Source organism: Boleophthalmus pectinirostris, unplaced genomic scaffold (assembly GCF_026225935.1).
Source record: "Boleophthalmus pectinirostris isolate CB_2022bp ecotype Guang Dong unplaced genomic scaffold, ASM2622593v1 HiC_scaffold_514, whole genome shotgun sequence".
Lineage (NCBI taxonomy): Eukaryota > Metazoa > Chordata > Actinopteri > Gobiiformes > Gobiidae > Boleophthalmus > Boleophthalmus pectinirostris.
Genome location: NW_026571410.1, coordinates 1 through 24,357, shown reverse-complemented (window position 1 = coordinate 24,357; position 24,357 = coordinate 1). Strand labels below are relative to the sequence as shown.

General features: G+C 38.9%; 2 protein-coding genes across 2 annotated transcripts; one reads left to right on the top strand and one right to left on the bottom strand.

The window, feature by feature from the left end:
- Positions 1 to 671: 671 nt before the first annotated feature.
- On the top strand, positions 672 to 15,937 carry LOC110167269 (E3 ubiquitin-protein ligase RNF19A-like). The gene is made up of 10 exons (XM_020932599.2): positions 672 to 830; positions 7,209 to 7,916; positions 10,495 to 10,703; positions 11,016 to 11,160; positions 11,257 to 11,419; positions 11,787 to 11,901; positions 12,009 to 12,167; positions 13,288 to 13,507; positions 13,596 to 13,739; positions 13,901 to 15,937. Exons 2-10 carry the CDS (start codon positions 7,330 to 7,332, stop codon positions 14,553 to 14,555), a joined length of 2,397 nt encoding a protein of 798 aa, XP_020788258.1. The 5' UTR covers positions 672 to 830; positions 7,209 to 7,329; the 3' UTR covers positions 14,556 to 15,937.
- Positions 15,938 to 16,820: 883 nt separating this feature from the next.
- On the bottom strand, positions 16,821 to 24,352 carry LOC110167444 (sperm-associated antigen 1A-like; the record flags this gene model as incomplete). Its single annotated transcript, XM_055163121.1, has 6 exons — positions 16,821 to 18,697; positions 20,290 to 20,418; positions 20,498 to 20,624; positions 21,747 to 21,888; positions 23,181 to 23,338; positions 24,303 to 24,352. Coding segments are annotated over 6 exons (612 nt in total), but the record flags the coding sequence as incomplete, so codon positions are not given.
- Between the last annotated feature and the right edge of the window lie 5 nt (positions 24,353 to 24,357).

Sequence of the window (24,357 nt, the reverse complement as noted above, 5' to 3'; positions counted from 1 at the left end):
AGCCAGAAATCCAATGTGGATATTGAAGTGAAATTAAGTAAAACGGAGGTAAAATCTATAATTAAACAGAAGATATAGGAAAAAGGCAAAAAGAATGGAATATTGAGAGGGGAGGTTGTTGGTACCAAAAAATTCTGAAAAAAGTGGGAGCAATGAGCAGTTCAATGGGAAAAAGAAAAATGGAAATACTAATTTCGAGGTTAAGATTTGGACACTCAAGATTAAACAATTCTCTACATAAAATAGGAACACATAATACTGGGCAGCGTGACGACTGTGGACAACCAGAAACAATAGAACATGTATTTATGGAATGTAGGAAATATGCAAGGGAAATAAATAAAATGAAGAAAGGAATTGAAGACCTAAAATTGAAATTTGATTTGGTAGAATAATTACAACAGCACCCAGGGAATAATAGTTTCAAAGTTTTTAGTTTTTATTTATTTTAAGTTTCTCAGGGATATTAATTTGATCAACAGGGTTTGATTTATTATTTTTGCTTTAGTTATCATTTGATCACGGTTGTTTTTAGTAATATTTATTTTTGTTTTGTTTTTGATTATTACGAAGTCGCATTTCAGTTCACTCTCCTTATCAGTTGATGGCAGTAATGCACCAGTAGTTGTTTGCCAACCGCCAATAAAACGTCCATGAACCTCACAAGAAGAAGAAGAATTGTTTGGCTCGGGACTCGGGGCTCGGACTCGGAGTCACTCGGAGTCACTCGGGGAATGCACTGAAGCAGCAACAGCGAAGTTTTTTCTTTCCCGCTGTGAAACTACCACTGAATCGAATCACGTCTGAAAAGAAGCCCGGTACACTAGAAGGTAAATACAAATTAACTTTTCACATTTTATGCTCCGTGATTAAACATGTAGGTCATGATAATGGAGGTTTTTTTTTATCGCAACATAACTTCCCTTTCGGATGTGCCTAGGAGCTAACAGTTTTTAGCATTGGCTCTTATCGTAGGTTCTCAGCTGTCGTGATCAGAACGCTGTGATACGAAAATAAAACGTCTGTGATGTAAATAAAGTATATCTATGATGGCTACAGCACATATACTTTCACCATAACGCCATTTAGACTCCCAGTGACCGTGTAGGTTTATAAAGCCTGCCGTTAGCGCAGTCTGTTCTTATTAGCATGGAAGCTAACGTGGAGTAGTCAGCTGTAAAATCCTCGATCACCAAAACCGTTTGTTACTCTGCTCAGTTTCAACACAATTTTCCGTCAGTTCAATAAACATCTTATTAAATTACATTAATACAATAGAAAAATAATTGTTTAAGATCGAAGTATGTTTTAGTAACGATTTATTTAAGCCTTGTTCGTTGATATAATCTGGCTGCTTATGCTTAATATTAGTTATAACATTAACCTGAGCTACTTGTTATCAGCTGTAATTGATCATGCAAGTATTTTGTATTTATTTGCAATGTAAAGTCTTTGTGTTTTAAGATGTTTTCGCTTTATAAAAGGCGAGATGTTGGGACGTGTTTCCATGGAGAATGGGTTCATTGTTGTGGAAATGTAAACATTGACTGAATGGATAAGATATTTGCCTTTTTATCAGAGTTAAACCAATCAATAGAGGTCTTTATGTTGATCTTGTCAATTTAGTTACAGTTGCCTCTGTTGTCCAAATGTAACCTTAATGCTTTTAGTTCTTCACTTAATAGAGTTATTCTTCGCCTGAAATGGGTCTTTATGAAAGGCTTAAAATTTAATGGTGTTGTTCATGGGGTTGGGGGTTACCACGTGTAGACTGTAAACCCAAAGGAGTGTTTCTTAGATAAGAAACTTGCAGGAAGGAAGTTGAGGTTACAACAACATATTACAAGGATGACTGATACCAAAATGTTAGAGATGGGCGTTTGCACACTTGAGATCCAACAAAATTAAACCAAGAAATTTAACCAGCACCAAAACCCACACTAATAATACAATTTTTTCGTATTTTTGTCTTCACCTATGATTATAAGTAGCCTAGACCTTTTCACTAAATGCAGGTATTTTTTAATCTCCTCTCAGTCAACAGATTAACAAAACCACTGTGTTTTTCTTTACTTTGATCACCTTTTAAATATTTGGTATTGCACTGTAGGACCCTCTTATTTAACAAATAAAATCTATCTGAAAATACATCTTCAACATTCATTCTGTATTATTAGGTTAGTCAGTTTGGTCCATATTATTTTTACTATTGAAGAATGAGCTCCACTCTGACAAATGTTTGGCTTTGATTAATCCTGGCAGTCGAACACTGCTGGTAAATTATGAATAGCTATTGCTGTTCATTTCCCTGTTCAGAGCGGAACAAGAACAATTGGGTCTTTTCCCATTGTACACACACCATCTGCTCTCTGTCTTACTGTAGTTCTGTGGCTCTGTTGACAAAGCATTCACCATTTATCAAAATATTTAATTTTATTAGTTTGTATTTGAGTAGATAGTTCTCATTGACTGTAATTTCACCTGAATATTGTCACACTGCTGTCCTGCAATCTTGTAGTGAAACAGGGCGGATCATTTTATTTGGTATTTCTGATTTTATCTTGACAAAGTGAAACCAGGACAACCATGATGAAACCAGGTCTAAAACAAAACACCAACAATTAAGTATAAAAGGTCAGGACTCAGGATTGACACAGAGATTATTGAATTTGTATAAACCAGGTCAGAGTTTGCACCGTGTTTCCTATCAAATTGCACTGCATTTCGCTACCTAGATCAATTTGCAACTAGCAATAAAGGCGGTTAATTATGCCCAAATCACAAGGACATCCCAATGGCAGATTTGCATGGCCAGTGTTTAGTAAATAGTTTTGAAAGTGCCCTCAGTGGAATTCACTCGGTTCAGTGTCCTCACTGTTACACTATAGAAGCTTATATAGAGCTCCTTTGGCTCCCAGACCTGACAAGCATGGGACATCCCAACAATTACCATTTTAGTGGCTCTTTCCATGAGTTGTATTGTTATGACCAGGAAGTGTGACGTCCAACTGGAATGCAGCGGAAATTTCAACTACGTGATGAGGACTCGCATGAGAAAAATGCTTTGATATTTTTAGGGTTGGAAACTAATCTTAACAAGAGACTAAATGCAATTGAACTTTTTTTGTTTTGTTTGTTTTTTAGGTTTTGAGTTCATCTCCTGCACTGCATTACTTGGAAAACACAGCAGTAACTGACCCCTTTATGAGTTGGTGCATTATCTTGGTTGGCTAATATTTACATGCTGACCTTAAAATCACCTGATGCCTCAAAAACCATTGTACATAATGGTAATTCTGATACTCACAAGGCATTGTACAGAGTTGAACTGAGTTCCCACATTTGCTGATCTGTAATTATATGAAGGCTACTTGAGTTTTTTCACATTGTAGCTCAGTGGTCAAGTGAGGGCTGCACTTGTAAAACCATTACTACTTTAACCCTGAATGACACGGTTTCCTCCATTATTTTCACACAAATCATGGTAGGCCACAATTACTTATCCAGAACTTCACTAACCTCTTACTTATAACTATGTATTTAAATCAACATAAAAAAAAGTCTCCCAATTAGTGGCCCGGGACCTTAAACTGAGTTGCTTATTGCCTTCAGAAATGTAAATGATAGTCTTGTTCCAGTCATTTCTTGGACACAGACTTCATAAATAAAAAGAATCCAGTGAATCATATTGACTCCATAAAGCATAAATTCTCTCTCACAGGAAATGAATGGTTTTGAATTTGGTTCAGCTGTTTTGAGATGTCCATAAAAGCTTTGGTTTGACTAGCCTATGAACGCTCGCCAGTCTTTATTGCGCTTCTTCCTGGCCCCAGGTTGTTTGAAGATCTGGGACAGCATCCAGTGAATGCCCTGAGTTGTACACTTGAATACATTCATCACTGTATCCACTGGCCCCAGTCCTCACAGCACAGACAGGCTTTTCCACTCTGAGCACGCCTGGATGTTCCTTTCTCTTTGTGGCTGTGCGGTGCTGCCTTGTTAAACTTTCCTCTCACTCACATGACTCCAGTTGACCCAATACTACATCATCATTAGCAGCCGAAGCCCTCATCCTGTTGAATACGATCTTAGGATACTGACTGAAAGTGGTGCAAAAGTTCAATCCAGCACACCAGGCAGTGTTGTTGTTTTAATTTTGTTTCCAGGGGACGAGAAACGAGTCCTAGTTGGAGTGTGTCATATCAAGTCGTCTTGTATCATTTTATATCAGCTCTGTCACTTGGATTTACATATGAGCTGAAATGCATAATTTCAGCTTCAAAAATGTTTTTGCTTTTTTCAAGGTTTTTAGAAAGAAAAATGCCTGAAACATACCCTAAGTTTAACAAAAATGCAGCATAGTGAAATAGTGCATAGTGAAAATAACATAACGGATATTGTTTTAATAACAAAATAATGTTGTTTAATTTTCCCAATAAACCAATAAAGCCTAGTCTATCTTATCTAGTCTAAACTGTTCATGAAATGATCATTGGGGCCCTGCATAAACCCAAAGCTTAATAGGAACATTGGCAGTGTGCCTCATTGTGAGTTAATATTCAACAGAACATAAAACAAAATGACCCTTTTAGCTACACAGTCTTATCTCACATTATCTTAGTCAACAAAAGACAACAAAAAGAAAGTGAGCTCAATAAACAGAACATGCACACAATACACATGTTCACATTGCACTTTTATTGCGGTTTGCTGACTAAACTCTTTTAGAAATGCTTTGGCCAATCAGACCTCTCCTTAACCTTTCTTCCGTGTTGTCCTGAGAAGTCATTAGTAGTGAATGATTTATTCGTTAGCCGGTGCTGGTGTCTCCTCTTCCTCCTGTCTCCTGTGTCCCATTGCTGTGTATTTTTGTTCACTGGAGCAGTGTACAGTCAGTTAATTGAAAACATCTTTGTCTCATTACACTCCATGCTTCAGAATACTTCAAAATCATCAAAATGTCTTGGAAATTCCACTATTTATCCATGTTGTGCTTCGTTGTTAAGGTCATCTTTCCCCATAGTATAACAGTTTGGCCCACACCCCATCTGTTTTGGTTCACACTTTAAACCCATATGTGTTTTTTATAGAGGGGAGACATGGCATTTGGCTTTCCCCGGACACTAAAACGCTGTAGTAAAAGTTGATGATCTTGGAGAAACCACAGCCTAGGTGTGCAGACTACTTTTGAATCGAGGTTTGTTAACAAGTCAGCATCAGGCTCCCAGTGGAGTTTTCCTGAAATTAATCCCAAAAGACAAACACAAGCAGTTTTCTGTGCATGAGAGCCCTGGGAAATCAAGGCTTGTTGTTGGATGGTGAATACAAGGCCTATTATGTCTGACCATAATCTCACTGCGCTCTGTATTTGTGTTTTATTCAGCTGGTGTGAAGCAAACATGATCTGACTCCAGGTATACTCTGGCATTTGCATTTACATTCACTTAAATTAATTGGTAATTTCACTTTAAGTTGCTTTTTCCTTAAGTAACAGTGGCAATGTTTAGTCTATTTTTGGAAGCAGTTGCTTATCATTTGCCATCAATGTGGTAACTGTAGTTTGAAATAGGGTGTCATGAAAACATACTCTTCTTGGCAGGACTTGTGATCGGTTTTATAATACAGCGAGAATGTACAATGTACAGTGGTTTGACCAAGATTGAAATGGCCATTGGACATTGTGCCAAGACTAGAAAGTTCCTGGTCTGCTGTGGTCAGGGACAGTCCAGCATTGTGCCTGGTCAGAGCTGTATGTGAGTTTGGACAGGATCAGTGCAGTGTCTCTGTAAATCTTAAGATCATGTTGAAGTTTGGGTGGAGGTGTGGCACATTGACGCAGCTGTGGATACATCTGATTCTGAAAATATGTGTGTTCAGGGAACTCTGGGCTTTGTTTGGGTTTGTCCATGCTCCACCGAAATGCGCTCCAACACACTGACACGCTCACGCACACAGAAAAATGCCCTCCGCCTGCCAATAAACTCCTCTGTGCTGTAGGAAACCAGTGCTTTAGAATTACTACGGAACATTTAAATTACAGGAATTCAACTTGTCACTCTTGGCTCGTTTTTCAAGTCTAGTTTATCAAAACATTGCTTGTTCAATCTTGTGAAAAAAAGATTGCAAAAAGCAACATAAAATACTGAAAGAATGTAAAGGTCACTCCCTGTGCACTTAACAATGCACTTTATTTTGTATTGTACCAAAAATCTTAACATTTGATTTATGCACTTAGATGACGTCATGTTGCAACTGAGCAATAACCTTTAATAATGATCAACAAATATGGGTTATTTAAACAACTAACAGAACATGTTTGCAGATCTCACATGGCGCCTCTGTCATTATAAGATCATGTTACCAAATGTAATTAAGCTCTAGAACAAAGACCGTTTGTGCCCTCTTGGAACTAAGATTGAAACTTTTATTTATTTTATTTATTCAGTGTTTTAGTTAACTGAGAACACCAGCTCATTTGCAGTGACGACCTGGCAGAAAAATGCACAACCAGAATACATTCACACATCAGTCATAATATGAAAGAGTGAATCGTAATATGACACAGTGAAATATTTGCGGATTAAACATATAAAAGTGTTAAAAGTAGCCAGACGTAAAAGCAAACAAAGCTTTAAAGTCTGTTGTAGGTGGTTCCAGTCACTTGCTGCAAAGAATTGAAATGAGGAGTGGCCAAAAGCTGCAGTTTTAGGAATGACCAGGTTAATGTAGCTGCTGGAGCTTCTGGCTGGAGCTGTGAATTGTAGTTGTGAGCTGAGGTAGGATGGGGTTTTACCGATAAAAGACTTGTAAATGAACAATAACCAATGTGTTTGGCTGCGGGTGTGGAGAGAGGGCCAATTCACCAGGAAGTAATATAAATAAAACACCTGTGACAAAGTGGATGGCTGCATGGTAAAACACATCATGTCTTTGATGATGATCTATAAAGTAAGTCTCTGAAATCGAGGATCAGGAGGAGCAGTTTTAACCAGAAGCTCTTTTGCAGTCTGTGTGAAATAGTTTTTGTGGCAGTATAGAAAACCTAGTCTTGACTTTGTATTAAATAGGTGTATGGCTTGACGCTAATTTGAATTTCCAAATGCACAGTCTAAGTACTAGGTTGACCTTTATGGAGAAGTAACATGCATGTAAATTGTAATAGTGCAGTTTATAATGTTTAATACAATGTCTCCTTTTGCCTTCAACAGATCATCCTGTTTCTGAGACAGGAAAGTGCTGCGATGTCCTAACTCTTATCAGTGCCTCCTGTCCCTCCCTTGTGTCTCCTGTCCTTGGTGGGACAGTCACGGAGTGTGCCCCCTGTTCGAGATGAGCAGCCCTCAGCAGCACCACCATGGCAGCACAGGCTCAGAGCGGGACTTGCACTCGGCCGCCTCCTCCGTCAGCCTGTCTGTCCGAAAGACACCCAAGAAACGCCGCTTTTCTCTGCAGTCGATATTTGGGCGTCGCTGCCGACCAGACACCAAACGCAGGTCAAAGACTCAATCTTCTGAAGGTGTCCCGGGACAAGAGAGCGTCCAATCAGAGGCCTTCCAGGACAAGACCTCTGCCCACTCCACTTTGGGCCTTGCCTCCACCTCCTCTGTATCAGGCTCTTCATCCGACCACCTCGAATGTCCGCTGTGCTTACTACGCCACTCTCGGGATCGGTTTCCAGACATCATGACGTGCCATCACCGCTCCTGCGCCGACTGTTTACGGCAGTACCTCCGCATCGAGATCTCAGAATCCCGAGTCAACATCAGCTGCCCCGAGTGTTCTGAGCGATTCAACCCCCACGACATCCAGATGATCCTGGGAGACCGCGCCCTTATGGAGAAGTACGAGGAGTTCATGCTGCGCCGGTGGCTGGTGGCTGAGCCCGACTGCCGCTGGTGCCCTGCCCCAGACTGCGGGTAAGAGATGTAGCTGTGGATAGATCTTTTCACACATGAGGCTGACCGTAACCCCATGGTGGCTCTAACTATTGTATGTGCTTTTGGCGGTGAGATCCATAATGGCATCTGTAAAGTAAATACAATAAATGAAGCGTCACTGGCGATTTTTATTATTATTTTTTTCCCCAAACTTTATTAGTTTTGCCACCCCACCCGAGGCTCAGAAAAAGAAATAGATACATGAAAATAAACAAGTAAATCAAAATTCAAAAATACAAAATAATAAAAAACAGACAGGCTGCAGCATAGTCTTCATTTACAATTCAATCAAAGGGTCACTGAGAAGTTAAATCCAATATTATATCCCCTTCTGTTTTATCTCATGTCCAATAACTCCAAGTAGATTCACAATCAAGCTCATGTTTACTCCCCAGAGATGCACTTGATGTGTCATTACTTTTTGTGATGCATTCAAGGCCTATCCCAAAAATAGGCCCAAACACTTCTCATCAATCAAATCTGCAACTCTGAATCTGGCTTCTATTTTCTCACGGCCAGAGTTATAAATAAAGTCAGCAGTCTTGTCTATTATTAAATGATGTCACTCTTTTGTCATCACTGGACTTCTTACACTCACAGCTGAAACTATGTCTAAATGGTTGGACATAGTTGTCATTCTGGCTGCTCTGGTTAAAATATTTCTGACAGCACAGTGTTGGGGCCCTTCTGTGAGTTCGAGGCTGTACAAATTCCACAGTTTGCTCCTAGGGGCCCTGGTCATATTTACTCGATGGGTCACCCTCATTCATTTTATAACCCAAACACTCCCACAAGACTCTGTGCCTATAGTTTAGTGACTGATAATGGCTTTAGCCCTGAATCCATCTTGGCCCTGTTGCTGCGGCCCTTCTGACCCTGTTTCTGAATAATGGGCCTTTTCATAAACGCGACTCGCCTCTTGTCCTGGATTCCCAAACGCTCGCTCATGGCCGTGTTCATGAGCACCTTTCTGTGGAATAGTTTTTAGACAGAAGCTCAGGAGGTAAACTCAAATCCACAGAAATTTCTAGAAGGGTTTAAAACTCTCACTTAGGCCAGCCATAATAATTTCTACATCCACTTTAATATATGATAGAAAGGGCATTTTTTTTAGTGCTCGATTATGGAAAAAATCATTATCACGATTATTTTGGTCAATATTGAAATCACGATAATTTTTTTGTTACACAATGCATTTATTCAGCATTTCTCTCTCTCAAAAAAAAACCAAACACTTTTGATCATTTACGCAAAACTCTCATATTGAAAATGCATGTAGGCTACAAATATGTAACCTTAGAGCAGTTTTGCGATGTATAAAACATAAAATAAATAAAATATTCTTTGACCATAAAATAAGGCATAGAAAAACATAAATTTATCCAAAATAAATTATATATCCACCTCTGTTTTATGTTTGGAGATCATTTCATACACAAATCGAAATCGCGATCAAATTTTGATTAATTGCACACCCTTATAAGTAGTACTATTCTGCTTCAGGATTGATGTGTATTTTTTTGTTTTGGTAGGTCTGCTCTCATTGACAGTGGTCAAATAACTTCTGATAACTTAAGTGTGTTTGTGTTGTCAGGATAATCAAACATGAACTGGAGCTTCTAGGAAATAGACTCATACCAGATAGGGATTTCATTACCACAGCAATAATAAAACATGTCCATTTTAAAACTTCACAAAAGGCCAAATAGATACTAGTTCAAATGAGCATCTAGTTTTGATACCAGTTCATCGAATAGATATCTAGGTATTTGCTATTAATTATTATTTCTTAATTAGACATGTTTTGCATGGGGCCCTAAAAAGTTTCAGTCATGGGCTTTAGTGTTGGATGTTAGTTGTTGTGATGTATGTTGCCTCTGTGCGCATTTGTGCTCTCTGGTGATCAGATGATGTTCTCGTGCCTTTCAGATTAAACTCTTATCTGGTTGTAGCTCAGTTAACTCAGTCTCTGTCTCTCTATCAGCTGATCATGTGCGCTCCTTATGTGACAAGCTCAACCATTACTGCTGGATTTGTACATTCAGTGTTTTTCAGCTCTATTCTCTTTTATACAACATTTATACAGGAGTTTAATTGGCTGTTTTAACACATTTGCAGTTTGTGTGCATTTTTAAATAGAGTAACTATAAATATCTCCAGCCTCCACACTGTATAATTATGTATATATTTTTAGCATTTTAAATTTAAGCATTGTGCGTGACAGATTTAACTGCCTCATTTTGACTCAGAAATGGTTGGTTTCTTTGGGGCAATAATTACTTCTGTGTTAAGTTTGTGCTACACACTAAAGTGAGCCTCTGCCACGCCATGTAGTTTAGAAAAATGCTTTTAAATTGATCAGTGTAGAAACAGACCGTGCGCTGTAGTGTGACAGTCAGGCTAAAACTATTGAGCCACTATTGAACAGTTGTGTAAGAGCTCACAGTTAAAATGCTTCAGAAAGTCATCTAATTACAATAACGTTTGGTCTGGATGTGATGAACTTTTGCCTAGTTAAACTTTCCAAATTAAACCTTTGTCTGCACTTCTTCCACAGTTATGCCGTGATTGCATTTGGATGTGCCAGTTGTCCTAAAATTACCTGTGGACGCGATGGCTGTGGGACAGAGTTCTGTTACCACTGCAAACAACTGTGGCACCCCAACCAGACGTGTGACACGGCCCGCCAGCAAAGGGCGCAACACCTACGGCTCCGCAGCTTCAGGTCTTCCTCCCTCAGCCATAGCCAGGAGAGCGGCGCTGCAGGTGACCACTGTTTTCAACCCAACAGCTCATATCCTGACCAGATGTAGTGATTTGACTTATTGATTGGTGCCATTTTGTACAGTTTTGTCCTCCCAGTAACAACAATGCACTAAAGGATAGGGCATTGGATAAACTTCTACATTTTACATAAACATGTGATTAGATGAAATTGGCTTAAGCCACAGGTTTGATTAGGAACTGATTTAAATAATCAATAGATCTGGTTGACAGGCTTGTACAACTACAGTAATATCAAAGTAAAGTCTTACATTTGAGCTATGAATAGTAACGGTGAATAAAACCTGTGTTTAGGAGATGACATCAAGCCGTGCCCTCGCTGTGCGGCCTACATCATCAAGATGAACGACGGCAGCTGTAATCACATGACATGTGCTGTGTGTGGATGTGAGTTCTGCTGGCTCTGCATGAAGGAGATCTCTGACCTGCACTACCTCAGGTACAACCATCCACAACACAAAGCACACACAAGGAAATGCATGTTTGCACTGTAGTGAAAAGCTATAAATATTGTGCCTAATCTTTCCTCCTGCAGTCCGTCGGGGTGCACGTTTTGGGGAAAGAAGCCATGGAGCAGGAAAAAGAAGATCCTGTGGCAGCTCGGGACGCTGGTGGGAGCTCCAGTCGGGATTGCGCTAATCGCCGGCATTGCCATTCCAGCCATGATTATTGGCATTCCAGTTTATGTGGGGAGAAAGGTGAGAGGCGCTCACTGAAAACTAAAAACACGAACATGGTTTTACTGTAATAAAGTAAAGAATATGATCATGAAGACAAAGTATCAATAATCAAAATGTAACTGTCCATACAAAATAAGAGCATCGGGTCCCATGTCATTGGGCAAGACAGTGTTCTCTCATGACACGCAGTCTTAATCTGACAGGGGAAAATGAACATGCCATATTCATCCCAGTCATCTCTGATCAGTGAGTGCAGGCTGGTTCATGCTGTGGGAACACTTTCTTAGAAATAAAAATTAATACACATTAAAATTGGTCCAGTTTTTAAATATTGGGTTCTCGTTAAAACACTCCCAGTATATATAACCCTTGTTTCTCTGTCCAGATTCATAATCGATACGAGGGTAAAGACATCTCCAAACACAAGAGGAACCTGGTCATTGCTGGTGGTGTCACTCTGTCTGTCATTGTGTCACCTGTGGTCGCCGCGGTCACCGTCGGTAAGAGAACATCACATTTATACTTCTCATTTACCGTTTACCTAATCCTCTTTCAGTTTTCCACATTCATCTGTGAATAAGAAGAGTTGTGTTATGTTTATTTTCAGGTATTGGAGTCCCCATCATGCTAGCATACGTCTATGGCGTGGTCCCGATCTCTTTATGCCGCAGCGGAGGATGTGGCGTTTCTGCTGGAAACGGGAAGGGTGTCCGAATCGAGTTTGATGATGAAAATGACAACATGGGAAGTGGTGCAGCAGCAGCAGGTAACTGTTTTATATTTTGGAAACTAAAGCTTACACAAATCTGTTTTCTCCTGCTTTCTATCTGTGTCCCTGATGAATATCTTATAGAGACCTGGGTTGGCTCTAATGGGGCTGATAATGGAAATCTGGACTGCAAACTAAAATTGTGATTTTTAATACCATACATGTACAAAAAAATAACAATTTGATTTGCTAATAAAAAAATCCCTCTTTATGTGTAGAAATACCTTGGAGCCAAATGTGCTTTACTTATCACCTCTTGTAGCTAGATGTCAACACAACATTTTTGCTAAACTAAGAAATGATGAATCTGGTGCCATGATGTTCTCAGGTCTGACTCCTCTAGAATATTTCACAGCTATGTTCAAAACACCATGTCAGGGTTTTCCATTTGTGGTTATGTAACAGTATTTGAGCCATGCCCAGACAAATCAACATGTGCCACTCAATGTGTCAGTAAAGTGGACAGAGGAGGAGGCGTCCGAGCGTGAGGTGTGACGAGACAGAGGTTGTTTCTGTCGACTCAAACATGCCTCAGGCTTAAACCCACTGTTGAACTGTCGTGTTTTTGAAAGATGATGATGATGATGTACACAAAAAACAAAGCTTTGACCTTTACACAAGCAGAAGGTGTGAGACCTGATACAGAACGGGATACAAGGGAAGCCCACTGGTCCAACTGGATAATTCTAACCTCAGAACAGCTAAAAAAGAACCATAGCAACAGAATATGGTTATGCAACTTTGCTAAATATTTCATGTTGAACAAAATGGTTTCTAAGTTTCATATTTTTCGGGGGGTCAGGGTTTGCCAAAAAAAAAAAATCTTCTGTATGTTATTCTGTGTTCTGTATATCCTCTATCCATGGGTGTCAGAATGATGAGGAAGTGGGGCCATTCTCATTCTCTCAATTAATAATTTTAAACATTTAAAAAACATTAAAAATGTTAAATATTTAAAACTAAATATTGTATCTTTTGAATGATGGGAAAAGTACTTAAAATGTTGCAGCTGAATCCCAAAAGTATTCTTAAAGCATCATACCTTAACTTAGAAAGTGATTATACCATTTTCATCCATTCAGTTTCTCCTATTTCACTTTCCTCTCCTTTTGCTCAGACACCACGTCAGTGGCAGAGACACGGCTGAATAACCCAAGCCTGGGTGATGGGGCGAGTGTGGGGGGTCTGACTGGGCTCAGCCTCAGTGTCAGCGGCAGCCACATGGAGCGCTGTGGAGTCAGCTCCAGTCACCGTGACAACATGAGCGACAACGCTAGCACCACAGCCCTCGCCGGCACCAGCATTACTGGCAGTTTGTCAGGCAGCTGCTACAACAGGTACAATCCACACTGGCAATGCAATAAAACATGAGAGAAACACTTAGGAATCTAACCTAAAAATGCTCCTCTGCCTTCACATTTTTAGGATGGAGGTTCAGGCTGATGTCCAAAAGGAGCGTTGCAGTCTGAGCGGGGAATCAGCCACAGTGAGTCTCGGGACAATTAGCGACAATGCCAGCACCAGAGCCATGGCTGGGTCCATCCTCAACGCCTACATGTCCCTGGAGAGGTCAGTACTGCCCGCCACGCTGTTATCTATTACACTTCACAACACTAATGCAGTGTGGAGGGGCTAAAAGTGATGCATGTACACACAGGTGTGCTTTAGGTATAAGTGTGTGTATGTTCTCATTAACACTCTTGTACCATTCTCTGTGTGTGTTGTTTCAGGGAGAGCAGTGTGGAGGTGCAGGCTGATGTGGAGTGTAAACAGAAGGAGAGGCGTGGCAGTGGCAGCAGCAGTTTAGACGAGGCCAGCTGTAGCTCTGCTGCTGTGAAGGGGGCAAGTGGAGGGGCCTGTCCCTGCCCTTCAGACTGCTGCTGCCCCTCACCGCCCTGGTCCAAGGAGCCGCCCACCTCGGCCGGACCCCGGGGCAAAGGCAAGATGTGGAAACGAGCCAACAGCAAAGACTCAAAGTGCGAGGTGAGATCAGAGTTGGACGCACAGCTGCTAGAGCAGCGCAGCACGAACTCCTCTGAGTTTGACTCTCCATCTCTGAGCGGGAGTCTGCCCTCTGTGGCCGACTCCCACTGCAGCCACTTCTCCTCGGAGCTCAGCTGCTGTGACCCCCCAGGACCCTCAGAACCTCTGCCCCAGGCCGAGCAGTGCCCCTCCCCTCGGGGGAGCTTCGCACACAGACTTTTGTCTGCGTCACCTCCAGCCTCGCCCACAGAGGGCGCCAGCAGCACCTTCACTTACACAGAGGAGAACAGGAGTGACGGGCCTCCCCAGGGGCCAGAGCAGGAGAAGATAAAGGAGAGAAGTAGTTCCAGTGACCCGCCTATGACTCCAGTCAGAAAGCGCTGCATACAGACAGATATCTAACACAATAAAGATGCATTAAACTTTTTGTTTAATGTTTTCTCTCATTGAGATTTTAGAAAAAGTCACACAGTTGCGCCTACTGCAAACACAGTTGTAGGCTTATCATTTCTAAAGGGGTCATTTTGTGTGTATTTTTCTGCATTTTTGCCTTTTGAAAATTTTCAAAATATCAGAATAACATACATGCTAATTTTACTCTGACACAGTGTAATGTGGACCCTGAATGTGGCTGTGTGCGTGTAGAGGCTAAATGAGAGGGGAGCAGTAAGTCCAAGAACAGGTTCTGTTTGACAGGACAAAGACCTTCAGGCTTTGAGCAGGTCCATTTGAATGTGCACCGCAGGTGTGAAACACGTGAATGATTTGTGTCCTTTTGAGCTGCTAATACTGAATCATAACGTTCTTTATCACAACACGGGGGATACGATGTTAATCAAAGCTAAGGGGACCACATATACCGCAGCACCCTTATCCTCTGAGAAAAGTCATTATTGTTGCTTTTGTTCAAATGTGATGCATGTTTATTTTGTGATATGTTTTCGCTCAGTTTATTTTCCATTTTGGGAAAGTTGTTTTTTATGTTGAAGCCCTGTGCTGGGGTCAAAAGTTTATTGGGTGGGGATGGGTACTCATCAGAAGTCGTCCAACCTTTTTAAAGTTTGTACGGGAAAAAAAAAACATTCTCTAAAGCAAGACTGCACTGGAGAAATTGTGTGGTTGTACCTGTGTTTAAAAAAAGCGCCATTTTAACTGCATAAAAAGGGAATTTATTTTTCCTAAAGCATTCCTATGAATTAGAGCAATCAAACACTGTATAGTATTTCAAATAGGAATAAGCTTTCTACAGACTAAAATGTACAATATTTTACAATTTAACTTTAATCAAGGGAACATTTATTAAAACCTTCAATTGTGCAATCACAAGACACTGCAAAAAATGTTGAATCTTTTACATTGATTTATTGTAGCTATTTTTATGAAAATCCAAATTGATATTAGTGCTTTTGTTGTATTTCAGTTGTTCTTATGTTTTCTTTTTCTAATTTAATTGATGCAAATGATTTTATATTGACTCACAGTGCCTTTCTCATTATGTGTCTTGAATGGAAAAACTCATGTTATCAAATGTACAATATGTAAAACTAGAGTCTATTTTCCCACTATGAATGAAGCAGCCGCTGTAGCCGGTTTAGACCAAAGATTGCCCTAATGTAGATCGGACGACTCGATGGAAAAAATATATAGATCCAGCTACCAAAATACATCTCTGGGTCTATCGTGTGAAGAATGGATTGTACTAAAAATGCTTCCCTGAAAGTAGCCAAAGTGTAAAGCTTTTGAAATCTATTTTGAGTCTATAATAAAATCCTTTTTTATCCTAAGCAGTGTGTTTGAGTGATCTGTGTGTGCACATGTTGTTTGAAATGATACCACTTTTAGCACACGTGTGGTTTCCTGCAATGAGACAGTCCCTAGCAATGTATATCGCAAGAAGAGAACACAATACTGAAGTACTTAGATTCTTCCACCTTTTTTTACTCCTAATTCATCAATAACTTTACATTTTTGATTTCCAAATAATGATTGGAAGGATACTTTGAAAATGTTACAGAATACTGAATGCCTTCATTAAAATGTATTGTATTTTGTCTGATACATGGTCCAGTACTGTAGTATTCTGAATACATAGAATACTTTTACACTGACATTACATTTGAATGATAGTGTAAATTTGTATTTGTATTTATTTTGACCTCCATTGGGTGGATTATGGGTATTTACATACATAATTTGCATCATAATAACTTTTTTTTTTTATATGTAGAGACACAAGTGATTACAGCGCTATTTGCTTCACTGTTTTTAAAGCATTTCCTGTCACTCACTGGAGATGGAAAAATCACACCTGCTCTTACCACAAGATCAAAGTTGTGTCTTCTTCTCACTGTTTCTGTGCAGTTTAAAGCCTAATTTACATACCATATACCAAAACTGATTTGTTTGATTTTAGGAAAATAACTGTGTTCTGAATACCACCAAATTAAAGAGTAGCTGTACCAGAATACAGTAAATAAGTATTCAGTTACTTCTCAACACTGTGTATACACCATACTCATGATTCAATCAATGGTCTACATCATCTATCCTTTTGTGCATCCTTTTATGGAGTTATTGTTTGCCTAGAATGTTCCAGTAAGACATTAAATGATCTCTGTGGAGCCCAGCACATATTCAATACTAAATATACAACTGGAAAAAAAAATCTTAAGTTTGAATCATTTATTTACATTGTGCACTGAAGCTATTTACATACAGTACATGCTGTTGCATTAAAGGCTGCAGCATTTTAAAAGCACGGAAGCATCTCATTGTCGACAATGATCAGGATTCAATACATTCAGAAACAAACGTGGCACATCTGCTAAATATTATACACAAACTATTTATTATGCAAGAAAAGAAAAGTTGATATAATTGTAATTAAATGTGAACTGTCCACGGTCTGCTTGCCTCCATGAAGATGATATTGCTTGTTACAGCATTAAATGTATCAATTTTGCATTTACTCAACAACATGGGTTTTGACTGGTCTAAAAACTGAGTGGGCTTGCCTCTCCACAGATCTAACAGCCTGCTGTCTCCGTAGTGATAAATATGTGTAATGCGATACTGTGGAACATTCCAGACATCATTTACATGGAGAGAAGCAGTTACACAGCATCATTATTACATAGCATCATCCATTGTTTGGGATTTGATTAAGTTGTGATCTTAAAATGAAATGTTGTGACCTTTAAGAACAAAGCTGTTAAATACTGAAGTAACTTTTGAAGAACCTTTTGTATTGTGCAGATTTGTGAACATTTCTCATAAAACTACAGTAGAACACAGCCTGTGCTGACCCAAAACCATGTGGTGTGTGCGGTAAGGCTTAATTTGCCGATCTGTTGCTTTCAAAATCTAATTTGTGAACAACAGAAGCATCAGACAACCTCCAGCTGAGGCATAATGGCTCCACTCATCTGATTACACAGAAAGAACAAGCCCACAGGTACATTTACTCCAATAGAAAAGCAGTATTTTAAAACACAAAATAATATTACATACATTCAGTCATACACCTGAGTCAAACAGTGTTGCCATAAACCTAGCAGCCATCTTTCCCCAGAGAGCTAGGAAACTGCAATTTTTTGAAGATCCTGTGTTATCCATTGTCTTGAACTGAACTGTGAGTACAAAATTTCCTTAAAGGGGCACTGTGTAACTTTTCTGGTAGAGATCTTGTTTCCCTTGTGGATCAATAAAATTTGTCTAAGTTTAAGTCGAAGATGTTGTTGCTTTACCTCCAATATTCCATTGCATTAATTTTTCAGTCACCATAGAAACAAGCAGGAGATGCCACCTGGCCAATTTACAGGTGGGATCTGTAAAGAGGCAACCCCACTCACAGTCAGAATGCATGTTTTTAATTGTAGGTAGTTTTCAGCAATGAAAACACCCATAATTTAATAAATGCATCTTAAGTTTAATACTATAATGAGAAACATTACAGGCAAAGCAATAGCATCTCCACAGTAGTGGACCCCCAACCTGGAAAGTTACGCAGTGCACCTTTAAAGACAAGAGCAAAGCAGGTGCCTCACTCTCTCTGTATCTTAAAAAGAGTTGTAAATACTGCGTTATTTGTTTATAACCTCCTCCATTATATCATTATGTAACAGAAAGCCAATATGAAAATCCAAAATGTTTCAAAAAATAAGGTAGCAAAAGCCTTAAATTACTGTGCCCAGCTACATTTGAAGCTACCATCAAGTTGAATTAGTTTTACTGTGAGTTTTGTGAAAGCAGCATCATCAGCGCAGTTCAGTATCTTGCAGTGGTAGAAATCTCATTATTAAGGCACAGTCTTCTTTCCTCTCCTTGTAGCAGCACTTGAATGCCTCACCTGCACAGTATAGCTAGTTATGGTAGAAGATGAATGGGCTTTGGTTCCAGTGCTGTGACTAGTACCAAGATGTAGGAGAGGTTTGCACAGCGCAGGTGGAGCAGAGCCGGAAAGTCTGTCCCTCGTTAAGTCATCTGCAAAGTCCATTTTTAAACCAATGTCCATATGCTTGATTCCTTTGTCACAACTGTCAAACCTAGATGTATTGAGAAAAAATATTGGTTACAGGTTACACATTACTGGTTACTTCAATTGCACACTATATGGTCTATTTCAGTGTTTTCTGGGGACCCATATTTTAAAGTCACAAACCTCCGCAACCCAAGTCAACAGACATTATTCGTAAATCACAAAATAAAGGTGGATTTGACCATTATTGAACATTAATCAGGATATTTTATTGTCGACTGAGTGATTGTGTCTCTGCTCTGTAAAGCCTCTCTGTGACATATGCCTGTGAAAAGTGCTAAATAAATAAAAACTTACTTACTTACTTACTCTCTGAACAATTAGTATTACTCAGGTTTTAAACAATGAAAAAACAGTAATAGAACAAGCAATAAAAAATGTCCATAAATCTCCTATTTGGACATTAAATGTAGCCTTGTATATTGCAAATCTACATGCAGATTGTGACAAAGTGCCCCACAAAAATCTCTTGCGAACCAGTCTTTGAGAAACACAGGTGTATTTGCTCTGTTTATTAAGTTTAGGAATAAGGTGATAGAGTTAGGAGTAGTAAAATAGTTAACGAAGTGATATCAATTTGCTTAATAATAATAATAATACAAATAAAAAGAGTTGCTGATAGTGTTTTCTACTAGAACCATGTAAGAATGTTCTTACTTCCTCAAAAACATACCTGGAGTTGTGTTTAGTTTCATTCACACATGCGGCGTAATCTTTCATTATTAGTCTGTCTACATCTCCAAATCTCAAAATGCTCTGTTCCACTTTGTGCTGTCATGAAGCGGTAGTTTTCAAGTTAACAGCTCCTTTAACTTTTAGTTCAGTAGAGATTGGCAATTCCAGGGCTGTAATAATCCAAATGATGGAGTTTAAAAACACAGTGGAGCACTTCCTGTATTACCACATGACATCACAAGGTGGAACAGAGTGTTTTCTGTTTAAGATAACTAAATATCTAAATATTAGGGGAGTAACGATATCCAAGTCTCATGATATGATATTGTCACAGTATGAAACTCACGGTAGGATATTTATTGCGATACTGTGTGAAAGCTCACGATACGGTGGGGAGGCTCATGATTAGAGATGTAACAATATCCAAGTCTCTTCCGATCTTTATGCAATATTTTCACAATATACATCTCACGGTATAATATTTATTGCAACATTTTGTGGAAGCTAACAAAACTGTTAATATGCTACTTTTTCCTCTTAAAACGCCTTGACAAGACTTAACCCAAAGAACTAAGACTTAAAAGTGCTTAGAACTGTTATTTCTTCTTATAGTCCACACTGAAATGAAGCAAAGGGTCATGGTCTATGTAGTTCCCTCTGTCTCTTTTTTAGCTATTGCTGCACCATAACTCTAAATTTAAGCAAAGAGACTTGTAATTAGATATATTGTGATGATTCACGATATTATTGAGAGAACTTTAACAATATGATATGACATTATTCCGATTATTGTTACATCCCTACTAAATATGCAAGGTTTGTGTGTGATTGAAACAATATGCAACTCCAACTTGTGCTTGTGATTTGTTCAGTATAACAGAGATCAGAGAATAGTGTAAAATAGGCCCTTTAAGATCTCCTCACCTGTGCTGTGCCTTCCATTAGACTTTTCCTCAACAGCCCGGTGACCGTCTCCAGCTCCTGCTCGGCCTCTCGCACATTTGGATCCAGCTGCAGCACTTCCTGGAGGTCTGTGCTGGCCGACAGATAGTCCTGAGGTCAGAAGTCAGAGGTCAGAGTGTTTAAACTCTGTACATAATGAGAGCTTCCTGTAAATACACAGTGCATTCACCTTGAGGCCTTTGTGCGCCAGGGCCCGTCTGTAAAATGCTTTCTTATTGGATGGATCCAGCTCCAGCGCAGAGTCACAGTCCAGTTTGGCCTCTTCAAAACGGTTCAGTCTAAGGAAGCAAATGGCTCTGGAAACACAGAAATCTGCTTGTTCAGTGATGTCAAGCTTTTTGCTTAAAGGTGCACTGCATAACTTTTCTGGTGGAGGGTCTGTCACCTACTTGTCTCCATGGAGATGTTATTGCTTTGTCTGGAATGTTTCACAGTATGATATTAAACCTTTCTATCTTCATAGAGACCAAACCAAACTAGGTTACAGGCTAGATTTGTGGAGAGGCAACCCCGCTCACAGAATGCCTGTTTTTCTAGATATTTTTGAGCTGTAAAACCACCTGTAATTAAATAAATGTGTAGAGCTGTTTAATGCCATACTGTGTAAGAATGACATATCCAAAGAAAGGTGACGGACCCCCGACGAAAAAGTGACATAGTGCACCTGTAAATATTAAAACCGTTAATCTAATCGATAGCACATTTTTTAAAACAAGACAATTTCCAAAGTAAAACAGTCAACACACAAAAGTCAGAGGAATTATGTTCTGGACAAAAGGTACTAATAAACACAATAGATAAAAATAATAAAATCAATGAATAAAAAAAATAGAATCAATAAATAAAAGCAGTACTAAAAGCAGTTAAGAAGACATGTGACACATTTTAAGCAGAATAGATATACAAAAAATATATTATCATCATGTTTATCTTATTGACTGAAAAATTTTAATGATTGGTAAAAACACCAGAAGCTGCTTTAGCTGGGATTTACAGTAAGCATATAGTGCCCTCTACTGTCTTTTTCTAGATTTAAAATAGTCATTAAAAACTGAATAGACAGGCATTAATTCAGTGACAGATGGGAAGATAGCTCAAGTGCAATGTCTAAATTAGCATTAAAAACAGTAACATGAAAATAGATTGCCGACACAATTTTTAAACAGCCATTGTTAGTGTAAAGCTTTAAATTATATATTATATAAGCTTTTATTACATGATTTTCTGATCTATGTATATCTTTTCCTTATCACAAACATACCTGGAGTTGTGTTTTGTTTCTTCTTTCAAAGGGAAATCATGTGTGAATGAATCAAAACAAAACTTCAGGTATGTTTTTGATGAGGTAACAACATTCTAACATGGCTTAAAGCTCAAAAGAGTAAATTTTGTGTGATATGGGCCCTTTAAATGCATACCTGTTAGTGTACACTGCACACTCTTTGGGTTGGAGGGCCAAACACTGCGTGTACTTCTCCACTGCCTCTTGGAAACTGCCCTTCTTCACCAGCTCGTTGCCTTCTTGCTTCAGTAAAGTAAATCTGGCTTCTCGTATTCTTGCTGTTGAAGAGGAATTGAATTTAGTACAAATTATTTCTTCCTGACAAAATGGATTTCAAGCTGTCAATTCAATTTACAGTAACAGAGGTATGCCAATATGATCTGTGAGAGGACGTTTTCCCATCATGCAAAGTTTTGGTGCAGATCAATAAAGCTGTCAGAGTTAGTGAGTGGACAGAAGAGATGAGTCATGTTTTCTGTAGTCGACTGAGAAACTGCTGAGAAAGGGATTGTGGGTAATGACTCGGCTGTAAACTCGGCACACTAGCACTTAGGGAGAGACTTTTACAGGGAAGTATTTGTCAATATAAGTGAGCCAACACGGTCAACTACAACAACTAGACTATTAGAACTTTATTAAGCAAATAACAACAAAGAATTTCATGAAAAGTAAATAATAACTTTTAAAAAGTCTAAAGCGGTATCATAATTAAAGCATTTCATGTAACTGTATTTTTACAGCAAACTACGACATGAAAACAAAAGGTTTTTAAAAATAAAATTACACAATATTATTATTACTATATCAAACTGATGGCATGTATCGTATACAAATGAGTGTAGTATAATGACCAGGGAGCAGTCAGTGCGACAGCCTCAGCCAATGGGAAACCTGATCAGGATTGTTCCATTACCGCAGAGTTTCTCTGTCTGGATCGACTTCCTCTGTATTTTTAATGACTTCCACACAGCAGCTCTCTCCAGGTTTACAACAATCTGTCACCAACTGATCAGAAGGCAGCTTCGTTATGTCATAGTTTAAGACTCTTATTTTAAAGGGCAATTTGTAAATGTCTTTTGGTGTTAGCGGCTTCTTAACAAATACAAAATATTATTGTGCTGAAAATAATTAGCATATAAGTCATTCTCATAGCATTCATTATCTCCTGCTGTTAAGAGTTCGCAAATGGTTTCATTCTAATCAAACTTCTATGGACCTCTATTGTCAATGGACAATTACCAGCAGAGCAAACTACTTTCACATTCTTTTTAAGTGGACAATTCAGATCGATCCACCCTACACACGATTAACCCTACACAGGTCTAAAATTCAGTGTATAATTGTGCTATTTTAAAATTAATTTATCAGCAACCTGCCTGAGACAGCACCGGACATTTTGTCTATCTTCATTCTTACCTGAAGAACCCTGATCAGATGTACTATTTTGTAGAACTGTGGTTATGAAACTGTGACATTTCTGCGTAATAGTAAAGACGGTTGATCTTGAAATCCCATAATAATTTTTATTGTGAATATAACATGACTTAAGCCTTGGTTGTCCTGTACTCACCCTCCTCCTGTGCAGCCCGGGCAGCTCTGGCCTGGACCTGCTGTTCAGACAGGGGCTTGTCCCGGTGCTGCTGCTGCACTGACAGAGGCACCACTGGGATCTCTGGGAGCTTCTCCCTCCACTTGGGACCATCCTGATCGATCAGCATCTTAGTGATTCTGCCATGAAAAGGTATACAGTGATAATAATGTTCACTGCTCAAAAAAGACAGTCACATAACTACAATGATTTCAGGAGTAGGATTAATTTAATTTTTTTGTATTAATTGCCATTTCAAAACCACATAGAATAGTATATTATTACAATGTGTGGACTGTGTAAATGTCACTAACTATGAGGGTGTTTGCTTTATGCAGACTACTGGCCGTTGTTTGCCTTGCTTTTTAAAGCTAATGTTTGCTTGGGTGGAGTATTTTTTACAAATGAATATTACAAAAGTCATAATGCACGCAACATAACATATGAATCACAATGAATTTTCAGATATGAACTGCTACAAAAATCAAGTGGACCAAAAACATTGTTGATTGCAGTTAAACTTCGTGAGATAAGATACAAAAACTATGAAATAGACATAAATCATGCATTTGTCTTAACACTGGTCTGCAAGTCTACACAACTTGTTAAGTAGGCCTTTCACATTACTTTATCAACTTCAATGAACAAATTATGCACTATATTTTTGGCACAGTATTTAGCATTTGTACATTTCATTTGCACTTAATGGAGTATATTTTTTCGTAACATTTGTGCTACAGAAGTCAAAATAAAGATCATATCCATGTCCATGTGAGTTTCATTGTGCTTATTAATTATTGCAGAATATTTTCTGTAGCGATATATCACACATTATTTTAATTGTTTGATTGTGACAGGCCTATCGCTGGGTTTCAGATTACCTTACAGCATTCTATAGGCCAATATTATTTAATACAGATGTGGGCAGCTAAAATTAATATTGTTCAAATGTAGATTTCTGTCGTAATGTAGCATGGGCTTGGGTCTAGATAATAATAGAAATGATCAGGTTCCATATTTGGGAATTTACACTTCTGAAATTTCATGGCAAAGTAGAATGTAATCAGTAGCAAAAACTGGCTCTGGCCCTCCTCCTCCTCTCACCTGTGCACGCTATCATGGGCAGCCTGCACCCCTGTGTCCAGCTGCAGGACGGTCT